Source organism: Lithobates pipiens, unplaced genomic scaffold (genome assembly GCF_037356315.1).
Source record: "Lithobates pipiens isolate NorthernLeopardFrog02 unplaced genomic scaffold, aLitPip1_a1.2 Scaffold_18, whole genome shotgun sequence".
Classification (NCBI taxonomy): Eukaryota; Metazoa; Chordata; class Amphibia; order Anura; family Ranidae; genus Lithobates; species Lithobates pipiens.
In genome coordinates, this window is record NW_027507758.1 from 616,302,538 (window position 1) to 616,318,118 (window position 15,581).

Here is a 15,581-nt window from a genome sequence, read left to right on the forward strand (position 1 = left end):
GTATAATAATAATGTATACAATAATAAAGGATTTCTAGAGACCCTCTTATGTGTGATTAAAGAGAACTTGTCACTATGAATGACCTACAGCGCCTTGAAAAAGTATTCACACCCCTTGCAATGCAGACATCCCAACCTGCAAAAACTCATTTCAGGAGGTCACGCTCCGTGCCGACAACCCAACCCCCATTCATAATAAAATACCATAATAAAATAATACTTTAAAGATAATAAAATAATAAAAGTTAATGTTGTGTCACACTCACCAACACTGTGCCCATCTGCAGTCTCACTGTGCCAACAATGCAGTCTCGTCAGTACCCATCAATGCAGCCTCACTGAGCCATCAGTGCAGCCTCACTGTGCCCATCTGCAGCCTCACTGTGTCAACAATGCAACCTCACTGTGTCAACAATGCAACCTCACTGAGCCATCAATGCAGCATCACTGTGCCCATCTGCAGCCTCATCAGTCCCCACACTGCAGCCTCACTGTGCTCATCTGCAGCCCCATCAGTGCCAACAGTGCAGCCTCACTGTGCTCATCTGCAGCCCCATCAGTGCCAACAGTGCAGCCTCACTGTGCCCATCTGCAGCCTCATTGGTGCCAACACTGCAGCCTCACTGTGCCCATCTGCAGCCTCATTAGTGCCAACAATGCAGCCTCACTCTGCCCATCTGCAGCCTCACTGTGCCAACACTGCAGCTTCACTGTGCCCATCTACAGCCTCATCAGTGCCAAAACTGCAGCCTCACTGTGCCTATCTGCAGCCTCATCAGTGTCAACAATGCAGCCTCACTGTGCCCATCTGCAGCCTTGTCAGTGCCAACAATGCAGCCTCACTGTGCCCATCTGCAGCCTCATCGGTGCCAACAATGCAGCTTCACTGTGCCCATCTGCAGCCTCACTGTGCCAACAATGCAGCCTCGTCAGTGCCCATCAATGCAGCCCCACTGAGCCATCAATGCAGCCTCACTGTGCCCATCTGCAGCCTCACTGTGCCAACAATACAGCCTTGTCAGTGCCCATCAATTTAGCCCCACTGAGCCATCAATGCAGCCTCACTGTGCCAACAATGCAGCCTTGTCAGTGCCCATCAATGCAACCTAACAGCCATCAATGCAGCCTCACTGTGCCCATCTGCAGCCTCATCAATGCCAACACTGCAGCCTGATCAGTGCCCATCTGCATAGCTCCCAACTGTCCCTGATTTCGAGGGACTTTCCCTGATTTGGAGCAATGTCCCTCTGTCCCTGATTTTGGTCTGATCTGTATAGTTGTATATAAAATGCACTTTTTCATTTTCAAAAAGTGTTTTCCAGTGCTAAACCTTTCATCCAATTTCTAAATTGCTGCATTTGTAAATTTTAAAAGCCAATATAAAAGAATAGTAGTGGTAAAAAAAAAAAGCCCTTGGGGATTTAATTAACATTTTTTTGGGTTAATTCTCCTTTAAGGGGGTGTAGCAGGGGGGCGTGTCCTATGTCTGCATACGATTGATAGTAGGTGTCCCTCGTTCCCATCTCAAAATGTTGGGAGGTACGCATCTGCAGCCTCACTGTGCCCATCTGCAGCTTCACTGTGCCAACAATTCAGCCTCACTGTGCCAACAATGCAGCCTCACTGTGCCCATCTGTATCCTCATCAGTGCCCACCTGCAGCCTCGCCAGTATTTTGATTACACACAGCGGGTGTCTCCCGCTGTGTCATGCAGCTGCAGTCTTAACTGTTTGGTGGCTGTCCACTGTAACAAAGCCCCGCCTCCTCATCCATGACCGATGGTCAACTGAACACTGGTACAATGCTGGGAAATTGAATCAGTGTTCCGTCTATCATGGATGAGGAGGCGGGGCTTTGTTACAGTGGACGGCCGCCAAACAGTTAAGACTGCAGATACATACCTCCCAACTTTTTGAGATGGTAATGAGGGACACCTATCAGCAAAAGTATGTAGACATAGGACACGCCCCTTACCACGCCCCCTTAAAGGAGAACTGTAAAAAAACAAAACAAGATAGATGAAACCCACGAGTGTTTTTTTTTACCACTACTATTTCTTTATATTGGCTTTTGGAATTTACAAATGCAACAATTTAGATATCAGATGTAAGGTTTATCACTGGGAAATACTTTTTGATAGATAAAAAGTGCATTTTATATACATCTATATAGATCAGACCAAAATGAGGGACAAATGAGGAGGAATGAGGGACAGAGGGACATTGCTCCAAATCAGGGACAGTCCCCTTGAAATGTAATGTGGCCTGTGGGCTAGGGAGTGTGGACTATGTACTAGGGCAGGGATTTGCAATTAGCGGACCCCCAGCTGTTGCTAAACTACAAGTCCCATCATGCCTCTGGCTGTCATCCTTGTGGCTGTCAGAGTCTCGCTATGCCTCATGGGAATTGTAGTTCTGCAACAGCTGGAAGTCCGCTAATTGCATATCCCTGTACTAGGGACTATTGGAGTCTAGACTATGTAATGTGGACTATAGGCTAGGGCAGTGATGGCGAACCTTGGCACCCCAGATGTTTTGGAACTACATTTCCCATGATGCTCACCTACATTGCAGAGTGTATGAGCATCATGGGAAATGTAGTTCCAAAACATCTGGGGTGCCAAGGTTTACCATCACTGGGCTAGGGTCTGTGGACTAGGGACTGTGGACTTTGTACTAGGGACTATTGGAGTATGGACTATGTACGGTGGACTATAGGTTAGGGACTGTGGACTATAGGTTAGGGACTATATGTTAGGGAATATGGACTATAGGTTAGGGACTGTGGACTATAGGTTAGGGATTGTGGACTATAGGTTAGGGATTGTGGACTATAGGTTAAGGACTAGGGACTATATGTTAGGGACTGTGGACTATAGGTTAGGGACTGTAGACTATATGTTAGGGACTATGGACTATAGGTTAGGGACTATAGGTTAGGGACTATGGACTATATGTTAGGGACTGTAGACTATAGGTTAGGGACTGTAGACTATAGGTTAGGGATTGTGGACTATAGGTTAAGGACTAGGGACTATAGGTTAGGGACTGTGGACTATAGGTTAGGGATTATGGACTATAGGTTAGGGACTGTGGACTATAGGTTAGGGACTGTAGACTATAGGTTAGGGACTGTGGACTATAGGTTAGGGACTATATGTTAGGGACTGTAGACTATAGGTTAGGGACTGTGGACTATAGGTTAGGGACTATGGACTATATGTTAGGGACTGTAGACTATAGGTTAGGGATTGTGGACTATAGGTTAAGGTCTAGGGACTATAGGTTAGGGACTGTGGACTATAGGTTAGGGACTGTGGACTATAGGTTAGGGACTGTAGACTATAGGTTAGGGACTATGGACTATATGTTAGGGACTGTAGACTATATGTTAGGGACTATAGGTTAGGGACTGTGGACTATAGGTTAGGGACTATGGACTATAGGTTAGGGACTGTGGACTATAGGTTAGGGACTGTAGACTATAGGTTAGGGACTATGGACTATATGTTAGGGACTGTAGACTATATGTTAGGGACTATAGGTTAGGGACTGTGGACTATAGGTTAGGGACTATGGACTATAGGTTAGGGACTGTGGACTATAGGTTAGGGACTGTAGACTATAGGTTAGGGACTATATGTTAGGGACTGTAGACTATATGTTAGGGACTATAGGTTAGGGACTGTGGACTATAGGTTAGGGACTGTGGACTATAGGTTAGGGACTGTGGACTATATGTTAGGGACTGTGGACTATATGTTAGGGACTATAGGTAAGGGACTGTGGACTATAGGTTAGGGACTGTGGACTATAGGTTAGGGACTGTGGACTATATGTTAGGGACTGTGGACTATAGGTTAGGGACTATATGTTAGGGACTGTGGACTATGTAGTAGGGATTAAGAATGAACCTTACACCAAGCACATAAGACCCCTGTACAAATCTTGCCCCCTGCCCCATGCACACATTTTCTTCTCTGGGGTCTAGGCTTCCAGAAAATACATCATGTTTGGGAGGTTTTAACTAATCTTCAGGCCCTCAATGTGCAGGAACACGGCTGTGTCTGGGGAAAGGGTTAATCCATGGGGGACGGTGGGGGAGATTGTTATCATGAAGGAGTAGTGGACACCGGGAACGGACTCCCAGCAGAGGACAGACGTGGAGAGAAATGGGCGGGGCCGGGGAATCATCTCACGCTAGAAGAGGTTACATTGGATCCGCCTCTTCTGTTCTAGACGACCGCTGAGCTCCGCGCATGCGCAGTCTCCTTTCCAGAGCTGGAACGCTAGTACGCGAGGAATGCGGAGTGTTCCGCGCATGCGCAGCAGCGAGAGGTGGGTCTGGTGTCTTTTCCCCCCACGGAACGGAGAGGCGGGGATGTGTTGTGAGCCCGGACAGTGCGAAGTGCTGCACACTACATCCTACTGGAGGCTGGACGGAGGAACGGATCGGGGGGCACCGGAGGGCCCGGGGCTGTTATTCTGGGGTGTCATGGCTGTAGGGTGTTAGGTTCCCTCAGTCTCTGCGACTGGGATTTGGGGAGAGTTAGATTCCCCCCGTGTCTGGTATTGGGAGGTTAGGTACCTCTGCTATCTAATATTGGACAGTTAGGTTCCCCATGTCCCTGGTATTGGGGGTTAGGTTCCCCAGATTTCTAATATTGGGGGGGTTAGGTTCCCCAGATTTCTAATATTGGGGTGTTAGGTTCCCCAGATTTCTAATATTGGGGTGTTAGGTTCCCCAGATTTCTAATATTGGGGGGGTTAGGTTCCCCAGATTTCTAATATTGGGGGGTTAGGTTCCCCAGATTTCTAATATTGGGGGGTTAGGTTCCCCAGATTTCTAATATTGGGGGTTCGGTTCCCCAGATCTCTAATACTAGGGGGGGGTTCGGTTCCCCAGATCCCTAATACTAGGGGGGGGTTCGGTTCCCCAGATCCCTAATACTAGGGGGGGGTTCAGTTCCCCAGATCCCTAATACTAGGGGGGGTTCGGTTCCCCAGATCCCTAATACTAGGGGGGGTTCGGTTCCCCAGATCCCTAATACTAGGGGGGGTTCGCTTCCCCAGATCCCTAATACTAGGGGGGTTCGCTTCCCCAGATCCCTAATACTAGGGGGGTTCGGTTCCCCAGATCCCTAATACTAGGGGGGTTCCCCAGATCCCTAATACTAGGGGGGTTCCCCAGATCCTTAATACTAGGGGGGTTCCCCAGATCCCTAATACTGGGGGGTTCGGTTCCCCAGACCCCTAATACTGGGGGGTTCGGTTCCCCAGACCCCTAATACTGGGGGGTTCGGTTCCCCAGATCCCTAATACTGGGGGGTTCGGTTCCCCAGATCTCTAGTATTGGTGGGTCAGGTTCCCCAGATCCCTAATACAGGGGCGGTAGGTTCCCCAGATCCCTAATACTGGGCAGTCAGGTTCCCCAGATCCCTAATACTGGGCAGTCAGGTTCCCCAGATCCCCAATACAGAGGGGTTAGGTTCCCCAGATCCCTAATATTGGTGGGGATTGGGTTCCCCAGATCCCTAATATTGGTGGTGATTGGGTTCCCCAGGTCCCTAATACTGGGGAGGTAGGTTCCCCCCAGGGAGTTAGGTGCTCCTGGTCTCTAGTATTAGTTAGGTGTGTCTGTGTTGCTCTCACCATGCATTTCTCTATTCCTGAGACGGAGACGTGTAACACGGACAACGGTGGACAGTATGTGGTGAGTGTTGCCTGAGGAGGGCATGTGAGAGTTTCCACCATCTGTGTACAGAGGTCAGATCTGACCAGGTTGGCTTCTAGTTGTACGAGAATCATCTTCTGTGTGTGTTGGATGGTCTGCAGAGCTTTGTGTGTGTGTGTTGGATGGTCTGCAGAGCTCTGTGTGCAGGGGGCGGTCTGCAGAGGTCTGTGCGCGGGGGGCGGTCTGCAGAGGTCTGTGCGCGGGGGGCGGCCTGCGGAGGTCTGCGCTGGCGGGGGGGGGCGGCCCGCGGAGGTCTGTGCGCGGGGGGGGCGGCCTGCGGAGGTCTGTGCGCGGGGGGGGGGGGGCGGCCTGCGGAGGTCTGTGCGCGGGGGGGGGGCGGCCTGCGGAGGTCTGTGCGCGGGGGGGGCGGCCTGCGGAGGTCTGTGCGCGGGGGGGGCGGCCTGCGGAGGTCTGTGCGCGGGGGGGGGCGGCCTGCGGAGGTCTGTGCGCGGGGGGGGGCGGCCTGCGGAGGTCTGTGCGCGGGGGGGGGCGGCCTGCGGAGGTCTGTGCGTGGGGGGGGCAGCCTGCGGAGGTCTGTGCGGGGGGGGGGGGGCGGCCTGCGGAGGTCTGTGCGCGGGGGGGGGGGCGGCCTGCGGAGGTCTGTGCGCGGGGGGGGCGGCCTGCGGAGGTCTGTGCGCGGGGGGGGCGGCCTGCGGAGGTCTGTGCGCGGGGGGGGGCGGCCTGCGGGGGGGGGCGGCCTGCGGAGGTCTGTGCGCGGGGGGGGGCGGCCTGCGGAGGTCTGTGCGCGGGGGGGGGCGGCCTGCGGAGGTCTGTGCGTGGGGGGGGCAGCCTGCGGAGGTCTGTGCGGGGGGGGGGGGGGGGGGCGGTCTGCGGAGGTCTGTGCGTGGGGGGCGGTCTGCAGAGCACTGAGTACTGTGTATAGAGTGTGATGGTCTTCAGATTGCTTACAAAGAAATGAAGGTCTATCATTGTATATCATAGGTGTATTTTAAATGATAAAGGCAGAAAATCAACCGAAAAAACATGATACAAATATTATAAATTAAGTTGCCATTCAGTGAGTAAAATAAGTATTGGATCCCCTACCATCCAACAATAATTCTGGCTCCCACAGGAGCGTGATACACAGATTAGTCCTGTCAATGTAAGGAGGTGCTCCTAACGTCAACTCATTATGTGTATAAAAGACGCCAGTCCACAGAATCTCTTCCAAAGCTCACCATCATGGACAAGACCAAAGAGTTGTCAATGGACATCAGGGACAAGATTATAGACCTGCACAAGGCTGGAATGGGGCTACAAGACCATCAGTAAGAAGCTTGGTGAGAAGGAGACGACTGTTGGAGCGATTATTTGCAAATGGAAGAAATACAAAATAACCATCAATCTCCCTTTTGGTCTGGAGCTCCATGCTAGATTTCTCCTTGTGGGGTAAAGATGACCATGAGAAAAGTGAGGGATCAGCCCAGAACTACACGGGAGGAGCTTGTGAAGGATCTCAAGGCAGTTGGGACCACAGTCACGAAACAAACTATTGGTAACAATACGCCACCGTGGATTGAAATCCTGCAGAGCCCGCAAGGTCCCCATCCCCAAGAAGGCGCATGTACAGGCCAGTCTGAAGTTTGCCAATCAACATCTGAATGAGAAGGATTGGGAGAAAGTGCCATGGTCAGATGAGCTAAAGGTACAGGCCGACTTTGCCACGTTGAGGGGCCAACAGACTAGGCCATGTATTGTAAAATCTTGGATGAGAACCTTCTTTCCTCATGGATGGGTCTTCCAGCATTACAATGACCCAACACATACTGCCAAGGCAACAAAGGACTGGCTCGAGAAGAAGCACATTAAGGTCGTGGAGTGGCCTGACCAGTCTCCAGACCTTAATCCTATAGAAAATGTATGGAAAGACCTGAAACCTTGAGTTGTCAAGCGACAGCCAAGAAACCTTAAGGATTTAGAGAAGATCTGTAAAGAAGAGAGGACCAAAATCCCTCCTGGGATGTGTGCAAACCTACAAGAAATGTCTGACCTCTGTGCTTACCAACAGGGGTTTCTCCACCAACTACTAAGTCATGTTTTGCTCGGGGTCAAATACTTATTTTACTCACTGAACTGCAACTCAATTCATAACATTTTTGTCATGGTTTTTTTTTACTGGAATTTTGGTTGATATTCTGTCTCTATCATATAAAATACACCTATGATAAAAAAAATGATAGACCTTTCACTGCTTTGTAAGTGGGCAAACTTTTCCCCATTGCATATTGTCTGTGTATGTGAGATGGTCTGCAGATCGCTGTGTACAGAGTGTATGTGAGATGGTCTGCAGATCGCTGTGTACAGAGTGTATGTGAGATGGTCTGCAGATCGCTGTGTACAGAGTGTATGTGAGATGGTCTGCAGATCGCTGAGCACTTTGTATAGAGTATGAGATGGTCTGCAGATCACTGTGTACAGAGTGTGTGAGATGGTCTGCAGATCGCTGAGCACTGTTTACAGAGTGTATGTGAGATGGTCTGCAAATTGCTGAGCACTGTGTACAGAGTGAGTGAGATGATCTGCAGAAGTATAGAGAGTATATGACTGCCATAGAAAACCACAGGAAGTTGGCAGGAAGTGCAGCATGGTGTGAACGGGTCATCCTCAGGATTTCCCCTCCTGTACTTTGTATCCACATCCTGTTTATGTGGGATGTATTCGGAGTGCGGGGTATCATGTCAGAGTGCACACGATGGGGGAGATTTACTAAAACTGGTGCACAGTAATCAATCGGCTTCTAACTTCAGATTGTTCAATGAAGCTTTGACAATAAAAACCTGGAAGTTGATTGGTTACTGTACAGACGCTACACCAGATTCTGTGTGCTCCAGTTTTAGTAAATCTTCCCCTATGTGTTATATGATGACACACTGTATCATATGGGGGATGTATAAGGGGGTGTGGGGTATAATGTCAGAGTGAACATGGTGTATTATATGGGGGGTGTATGGGAGTGCGAGGTGCAATGTCAGAGTGTGCACACAATGTATTATAGGGGGTGAGGGGTATAATGTCAGAGTGCACACAATGTATTATAGGGGGTGAGGGGTATAATGTCAGAGTGCACACAATGTATTATAGGGGGTGAGGGGTATAATGTCAGAGTGCACACAATGTATTATAGGGGGTGAGGGGTATAATGTCAGAGTGCACACAATGTATTATAGGGGGTGAGGGGTATAATGTCAGAGTGCACACAATGTATTATAGGGGGTGAGGGGTATAATGTCAGAGTGCACACAATGTATTATAGGGGGTGAGGGGTATAATGTCAGAGTGCACACAATGTATTATAGGGGGTGAGGGGTATAATGTCAGAGTGCACACAATGTATTATAGGGGGTGAGGGGTATAATGTCAGAGTGCACACAATGTATTATAGGGGGTGAGGGGTATAATGTCAGAGTGCACACAATGTATTAGGGGGTCGACCGATTATCGGGGGCCAATATTCACTTTTTTTTTTTAAGTCACAAGCTTACTGATATTGGTCTCCCCCTGTCGCAGGGGCCATCTTTTTGGGGCCCACTATGTCATTGGCTAGGGTAGAAGAAGCCAGGCTCAGTGCGTGACGCACGCACGCACGGTCATTATATATTGCGCCATGTGCCTCCGCGCACTGGGCCTGCAAGCGGTCTGACTGAGTCCTGGCTTCTTCTACCCGGATAGGGCAGAGGCCGTGCCGCCTCCCTCACTTCGGACAGTGCACTCCACTGAATGGCTGGACCAAAGAGGACACGCCAGCCAGCAATCCACCCACCGACCCACAGCAGGGAGCAAAGCCGCCCACCCACAACATGGAGCCAAGCCGCCCACCCACACACCCACAACAGGGAGCCAAGCCACCCACCCACATTCCCACAGCAGGGCGCCAAGCCACCCACCCACCCACATTCCCACAGCAGGGCGCACCTTGCCATCCACCCACAGCAGGGTGCACCGTGCCACCCACCCACAGCAGGGAGCCAAGCCACACTCCCACAGCAGGGTGCACCGTGACACCCACCCACAGCAGGGAGCCAAGCCGCCCACCCACACTCACACAGCAGGGTGCACCGTGCCACACACCCACAGCAAGGAGCCAAGCCACCCACCCACACTCACACAGCAGGATGCACCGTCACACCCACAGCAGGGTGCCAGACACCCACCCACAGCAGGGAGCCAAGCCGCCCACCCACACTCCCACAGCAGGGTGCACCGTGCCACACACCCACAGCAGGGAGCCAAGCCGCCCACCCACACTCTCACAGCAGGGTGCACCGTGCCACACACCCACAGCAAGGAGCCAAGCCACCCACCCACACTCACACAGCAGGATGCACCGTCACACCCACAGCAGGGTGCCAGACACCCACCCACAGCAGGGAGCCAAGCCGCCCACCCACACTCCCACAGCAGGGTGCACCGTGCCACACACCCACAGCAGGGAGCCAAGCCGCCCACCCACACTCCCACATCAGGGTGCACTGTACCAGCCACCCACAGCAGGGAGCCAAGCCACCCACCCACACTCCCACATCAGGGTGCACTGTACCAGCCACCCACCCACCCACAGCAGGGAGCCAAGCCGCCCACCCACACTCCCACAGCAGGGTGCACCGTGCCACACACCCACAGCAGGGAGCCAAGCCACCCACCCACACTCCCACAGCAGGATGCACCGTCACACCCACAGCAGGGTGCCAGACACCCACCCACAGCAGGGAGCCAAGCCGCCCACCCACACTCCCACATCAGGGTGCACTGTACCAGCCACCCACCCACACTCCCACATCAGGGTGCACTGTACCAGCCACCCACCCACCCACAGCAGGGAGCCAAGCCGCCCACCCACACTCCCACAGCAGGGTGCACTGTGCCACCCACACTCCCACATCAGGGTGCACCGTGCCGCCCACCCACACTCCCACAGCAGGGTGCCAGTCAGTCAGCCACCCACAGCACGGTGCCAGCCACCCACCCACCCACAACAAAACTTTAAATGTACAGAATAACAGCACCTGATATCGGCCTGAAAGGCAGCCGAAAAATCTGTATCGGCCCTGGAAACTTTATCGGTCGCCCCCCTACCATGTATTATATGGAGATGTATAGGGGTTGAGGGGTATATGTCAGAGTACACACAATGTATTATATCGGGGTGTGGGGTATAATGTCAGAGCGCACACAGCGTATTATATAGGGGATGTATAGAGAGTATAGGTATAATGTCAAAATGCGCACAATGTATTATATGGGGCATGTATTGAGGGTATAATGTCCGAGTGCACACAATGTATTATATGAGGGATGTATAGGGGTGCAGGATATTATGTGAGTGCACACGATGTATTATATGGGGGACGTATAGAGGGTATTGGGTATAATGTCAGTGCACACGATGTATTCTATAACAGGCCCCCTGTTTCTCTTGCAGGCATATAACATTCACGTGAACGGTGTCCTGCACTGCAGAGTGCGCTATAGCCAGCTGTTCGGCCTCCATGAGCAGGTGAGGTGTGGGCAGGTAACGGCAGACGCTGGGAGCTTCTACTGGCATTCTCTGCCCAATTTCCATACTAGACCCCTGTCCCTTCTGACCCTCCCCCATGTTTTTTTGCAGTTGCGGAGGGAGTATGGAAACAATGTGGTGCCCATGTTCCCCCCAAAGAAGCTCTTCACCCTGACGCCGGCCGAGGTGGAGCAGAGACGGGAACAGCTGGAGAAATACATGCAGGCTGGTGAGTGGAGGAGGGGGCAGATAACGGGACCAGATTCCAGAGAGCGCACCATCAGAGAAATGTATGTTGGAGGTCCCTAGGTCTGCCCATCACCCTATACCCACCCCCAGATCTTCCCCTCCCACTGTAGTGAATTATGGACTCATGGATAGTTCTTGGTGTTGAGAGCGGGGCCTGCATTGTTGGGTTGGGTCTGTTTTGCTCAGAGAGGACTCTGCAGTAACAATTTTTTCTTGTTCTACAGTGCGGCAGGATCCAGTGTTGGGGTCCAGCGAGATATTTAACAGCTTCTTACGGCGCTCCCAGCAGGTGGGTGATAGAACTGCAGTCTTCGAGGCATGGAATGGGTCCACTGGTTGTGGGATTGGGGTTGTACTGCTTCAGGTTGGTATGAGGGGCGGGGGGGGGGGAAGGTTCGGAAGAAGAGCCCAGCATCAGGCAGGGGAGGAGCAGAAAATGTTGAGATTAGGTATGGGGAAGGAGACGGAGGATCAAGTACAGGATCGGGTGGAGGATGAGGATCAGGTAAAGGAGGTGTAAAGGATGAAGGTCAGGTACTGAAGGGGTAGAAGAGGTTCAGGGATGGAGGATGGAGAGTCAGGTATAGAGTGTAGAGGGAAGGGGTTAGAGGGAGGGAGGGGGGTCTAGGATGAGGATCGTGTAGAGCAGTGCTTCTCAACTCCTGTCCTCAGGCCCCACTAACAGGTCAGGTTTGCAAGATAACTGAATTACATCGCAGGTTATATAATTTGCTGCTCAGTGATTGCAGTATTCTAGTCTGCATCTCCCCAATGTAATACATAAAATCTGGCCTGTTAGTGGGTCCTGAGGACAGGAGTTGAGAACCACTGGTGTAGAGGGAGGGGGCGGCAGAGGATGAGGATCGGGTAGAGGGGGCGGAGGATGAGGATTGGGTAGAGGGAGTGGGGGGTAGAGGGGGTGAGTAGAGGATGAGGATCGGGTAGAGGGGGGGGGGTAGAGGATGAGGATCGGGTGGAGGAGGTGTACAAGATGAGGATGGAATTTTACAGGACAGCTGGTTTTAGGTGTGGCGGAGGAAGCTGAGGATCAAGTAGATGATGGAATGATACAGGACAGTTGGTTCCTCCTGTGGGGAAGGGGGCCGAGGATTGGGTAGAAGAAGTGATGGAGGATGAGGATCGGGAATGGGGTATGGGGATCAGATAGATGGATAGAGCACTGGGGATCAGAGAAGGAGGATCGAGCAGTGATGGGAATCGGAGAAGGAGGATCGAGCAATGATGGGAATCGGAGAAGGAGGATCGAGCAATGATGGGAATCGGAGAAGGAGGATCGGGCAATGATGGGAATCGGAGAAGGAGGATCGGGCAATGATGGGAATCGGAGAAGGAGGATCGGGCAATGATGGGAATCGGAGAAGGAGGATCGGGCAATGATGGGAATCGGAGAAGGAGGATCGGGCAATGATGGGAATCGGAGAAGGAGGATCGAGCAATGATGGGAATCGGAGAAGGAGGATCGAGCAATGATGGGAATCGGAGAAGGAGGATCGAGCAATGATGGGAATCGGAGAAGGAGGATCGAGCAATGATGGGAATCGGAGAAGGAGGATCGAGCAATGGGGATCAGAGGAGGAGGATCGAGCAATGGGGATCAGATAGATGGATAGAAGAAGAGAATCAGGTAGAGGAGGTGTAAAGGATGAAGATCAGGTAGAGGAGGGCTAGAAGATGATGGAATTATACGGGAAAGCTGGTTTCAGGTGTAGGGGGGAGTAGTCTGCGGATCAGGTAGGTGTGTTGTAGATAACGGAGATGGTGTTACCCAGGACAGTTGGTCTAGACCAGTGATGGCGAACCTTGGCACCCCAGATGTTTTGGAACTACATTTCCCATGATGCTCCGGCACTCTACAGTGTAGTGGAGCATCATGGGAAATATAGTTCCAAAACATCTGGGGTGCCAAGGTTCGCCATCACTGGTCTAGACTCTAGAGGTTGGAGGATGGGGATCTTTAGAGGGAAGGGTAGAGGACCGATATCCCCTGGGTGGATGGGTTGGGATATGGGGGAGGAGGGTCAGGGAAAGGTTTAGTAGCTGACTGCAGTCTTGTTTGCCCCACTCAGGAAACTCAGCAGATCCCTACGGAGGAGGTGCAGCTGGAGGTCTTCCTCTCTAACGGGCAGAAGGTGAAAGTGACCATCCTGACCTCCGACCAAACGGAGGATGTGCTGGAGGTGAGGACACAGATGGGACACTTCACCTGGATGGGGGGGGGGGTCTGTGGGCTGTGTTTTTTCCTTTGGCTCATTAAGGGACACAAGAAGTCCTATATTGTCTTTTATTATGGAGGCCGGAAACCTCCTGACAATATACTTGAGCCCCCTAAGCACCTAGCAGTGCAGTATTGCTTTGAGGAGGACCTTATTAAAAAGTGATCTGTCCCCTCTCTGGATCTGGCGCTGTCCCATCTTAACAAAGTGTCTACCAACCTAGCGAAGGATGCACCTGTCTACAAGTATTCCACTCATAAGCGACTGGAGGCTCTTTAAAGCCTTTGTCTTCTCTGGCAGGTCTTGCTCTACAGCCTGTTTCAGCTGTGATCTTGATCAGTCAGGCCCTGACCTGATGAAGCAAAGGCATCTGACTATGGCAGTTGACCCCTTGGTCATAGAGTCTTTGGAGCCTATGCCAGTAGCTTTGGACTACAGTGTGGATGAGTTGTTGGTTTTCCCTCCTCGTTTTCCATACGAGTCCTCCATCCGTGAACATGTTGGTAGCTCTATTAGGATCTTATCTTCCGAACCTCAGGCTTTCATCATGGTGCTAGACCCAGTACTCGATTAGGGCATGTTTACACTTGTTACACTTGCTTTAAAATGTGGCATTGGTCACACATTTTTAATGCACTCTGAATGCCAATCAAAGCCCCTGCCATTAAATAAAATGGTTACCTTGCAGTCCTGTTCGCATGTTGTGTTTTTCGTTGCTTCAAAAATGATATGTTGCTTTCTTGGTGTTTCAAAGCATCTCCAAAGCCTCCATAGAGATCTGTGACAAAGCTTGCTAACACCTGCAGCTTTTGAGAGGCTTTTATCCGGCTTTAGGTTTGCTTTGGAGGTATTGCAGGTATGTGCTACCCCAGGATGCACTGGGAAACCAACAAGCGAACCTAAAAGACGTCCAGTCACTTCCGATTCATGTGTATATATTTTGGGAGTGTCTGCTGGTGCAGACCTCGCATCCTGGTGTGGAGCAGCAGTAAGGTGAGCATGATCCAGACTGGAGTGGAGCAACAGGCAGATGGCACACGTGTTGTGCAACATAGGAACTCTATAGCAGAAAGTGAGCAGTGGTCCCAGTGAGAGGACTGAGCAGCAGCGGATCAGCAGAGCTGGAGGACTGGAGCAGGAGATACTGGCAATGTCACATTGGAGCAATATAGCGGGGGTTGAGCAGGGACCAGAGTTACTACTGAGCAGGAGATCAGGAGATCAGAAGAACTGGTGAGTTAATGCTGAATGAGGAATCAGCAGAGCCTGGGGGTTACTAATGAGGTGGGGGGCTCGGCAGAGCCTGGGGGTTACTAATGAGGTGGGGGGCTCGGCAGAGCCTGGGGGTTACTAATGAGGTGGGGGGCTCGGCAGAGCCTGGGGGTTACTAATGAGGTGGGGGGCTCGGCAGAGCCTGGGGGTTACTAATGAGGTGGGGGGCTCGGCAGAGCCCAGGGGGGGCTAGTGGTGAGGTGGGGGGCTCGGCAGAGCCCGGGGGGGTTAGTGGTGAGGTGGGGGGCTCGGCAGATCCCAGTGGTTAGTGGTGAGGTGGGGGTCTCGGCAGAGCTCCTGGGGGTTAGTGGCGAGGTGGGGGTCTCGGCAGAGCCCTGGGGGGTTAGTGGTGAGGTGGGGGGCTTGGCAGAGCCCGGGGGGTTACAGGTGAGGTGGGGGGCTCGGCAGAGCCCAGGTGGGGGGGGCTCAGCAGAGCCGGGGGTCACTAGTGGGGCTGAGTTACTATTGGGCAGGAGATCAGCAGAGTTGGGGGCCCAGAGCGTATACCAACAACTAACTTGTATTATGATACTAAATGTAATTATTATTATTATGATAAATATATATGATACTGAATAACTAACCTGAGGTGAGCC

The 15,581-nt window shown here is 52.0% G+C and overlaps 1 protein-coding gene across 4 annotated transcripts in view; it reads left to right on the forward strand.

Annotated features, from left to right (window-relative positions):
- The first annotated feature begins 4,312 nt into the window (after positions 1-4,312).
- Positions 4,313-15,581, forward strand: part of SNX17 (sorting nexin 17) — a 29,774-nt gene continuing 18,505 nt past the window's right edge. The window contains exons 1-6 of one of the 4 annotated variants that reach the window (XM_077489359.1): positions 4,313-4,644; positions 4,677-5,712; positions 11,156-11,230; positions 11,342-11,459; positions 11,704-11,768; positions 13,567-13,677. In XM_077489359.1, the coding sequence (XP_077345485.1) occupies positions 5,653-5,712; positions 11,156-11,230; positions 11,342-11,459; positions 11,704-11,768; positions 13,567-13,677 (429 nt within the window). In that variant the 5' untranslated portion in view covers positions 4,313-4,644; positions 4,677-5,652. Of the gene's footprint in view, positions 4,645-4,676; positions 5,713-11,155; positions 11,231-11,341; positions 11,460-11,703; positions 11,769-12,401; positions 13,125-13,566; positions 13,678-15,581 lie in introns of those variants that run through there. The other 3 variants (XM_077489360.1, XM_077489361.1, XM_077489362.1) reach the window with 3 other exon arrangements.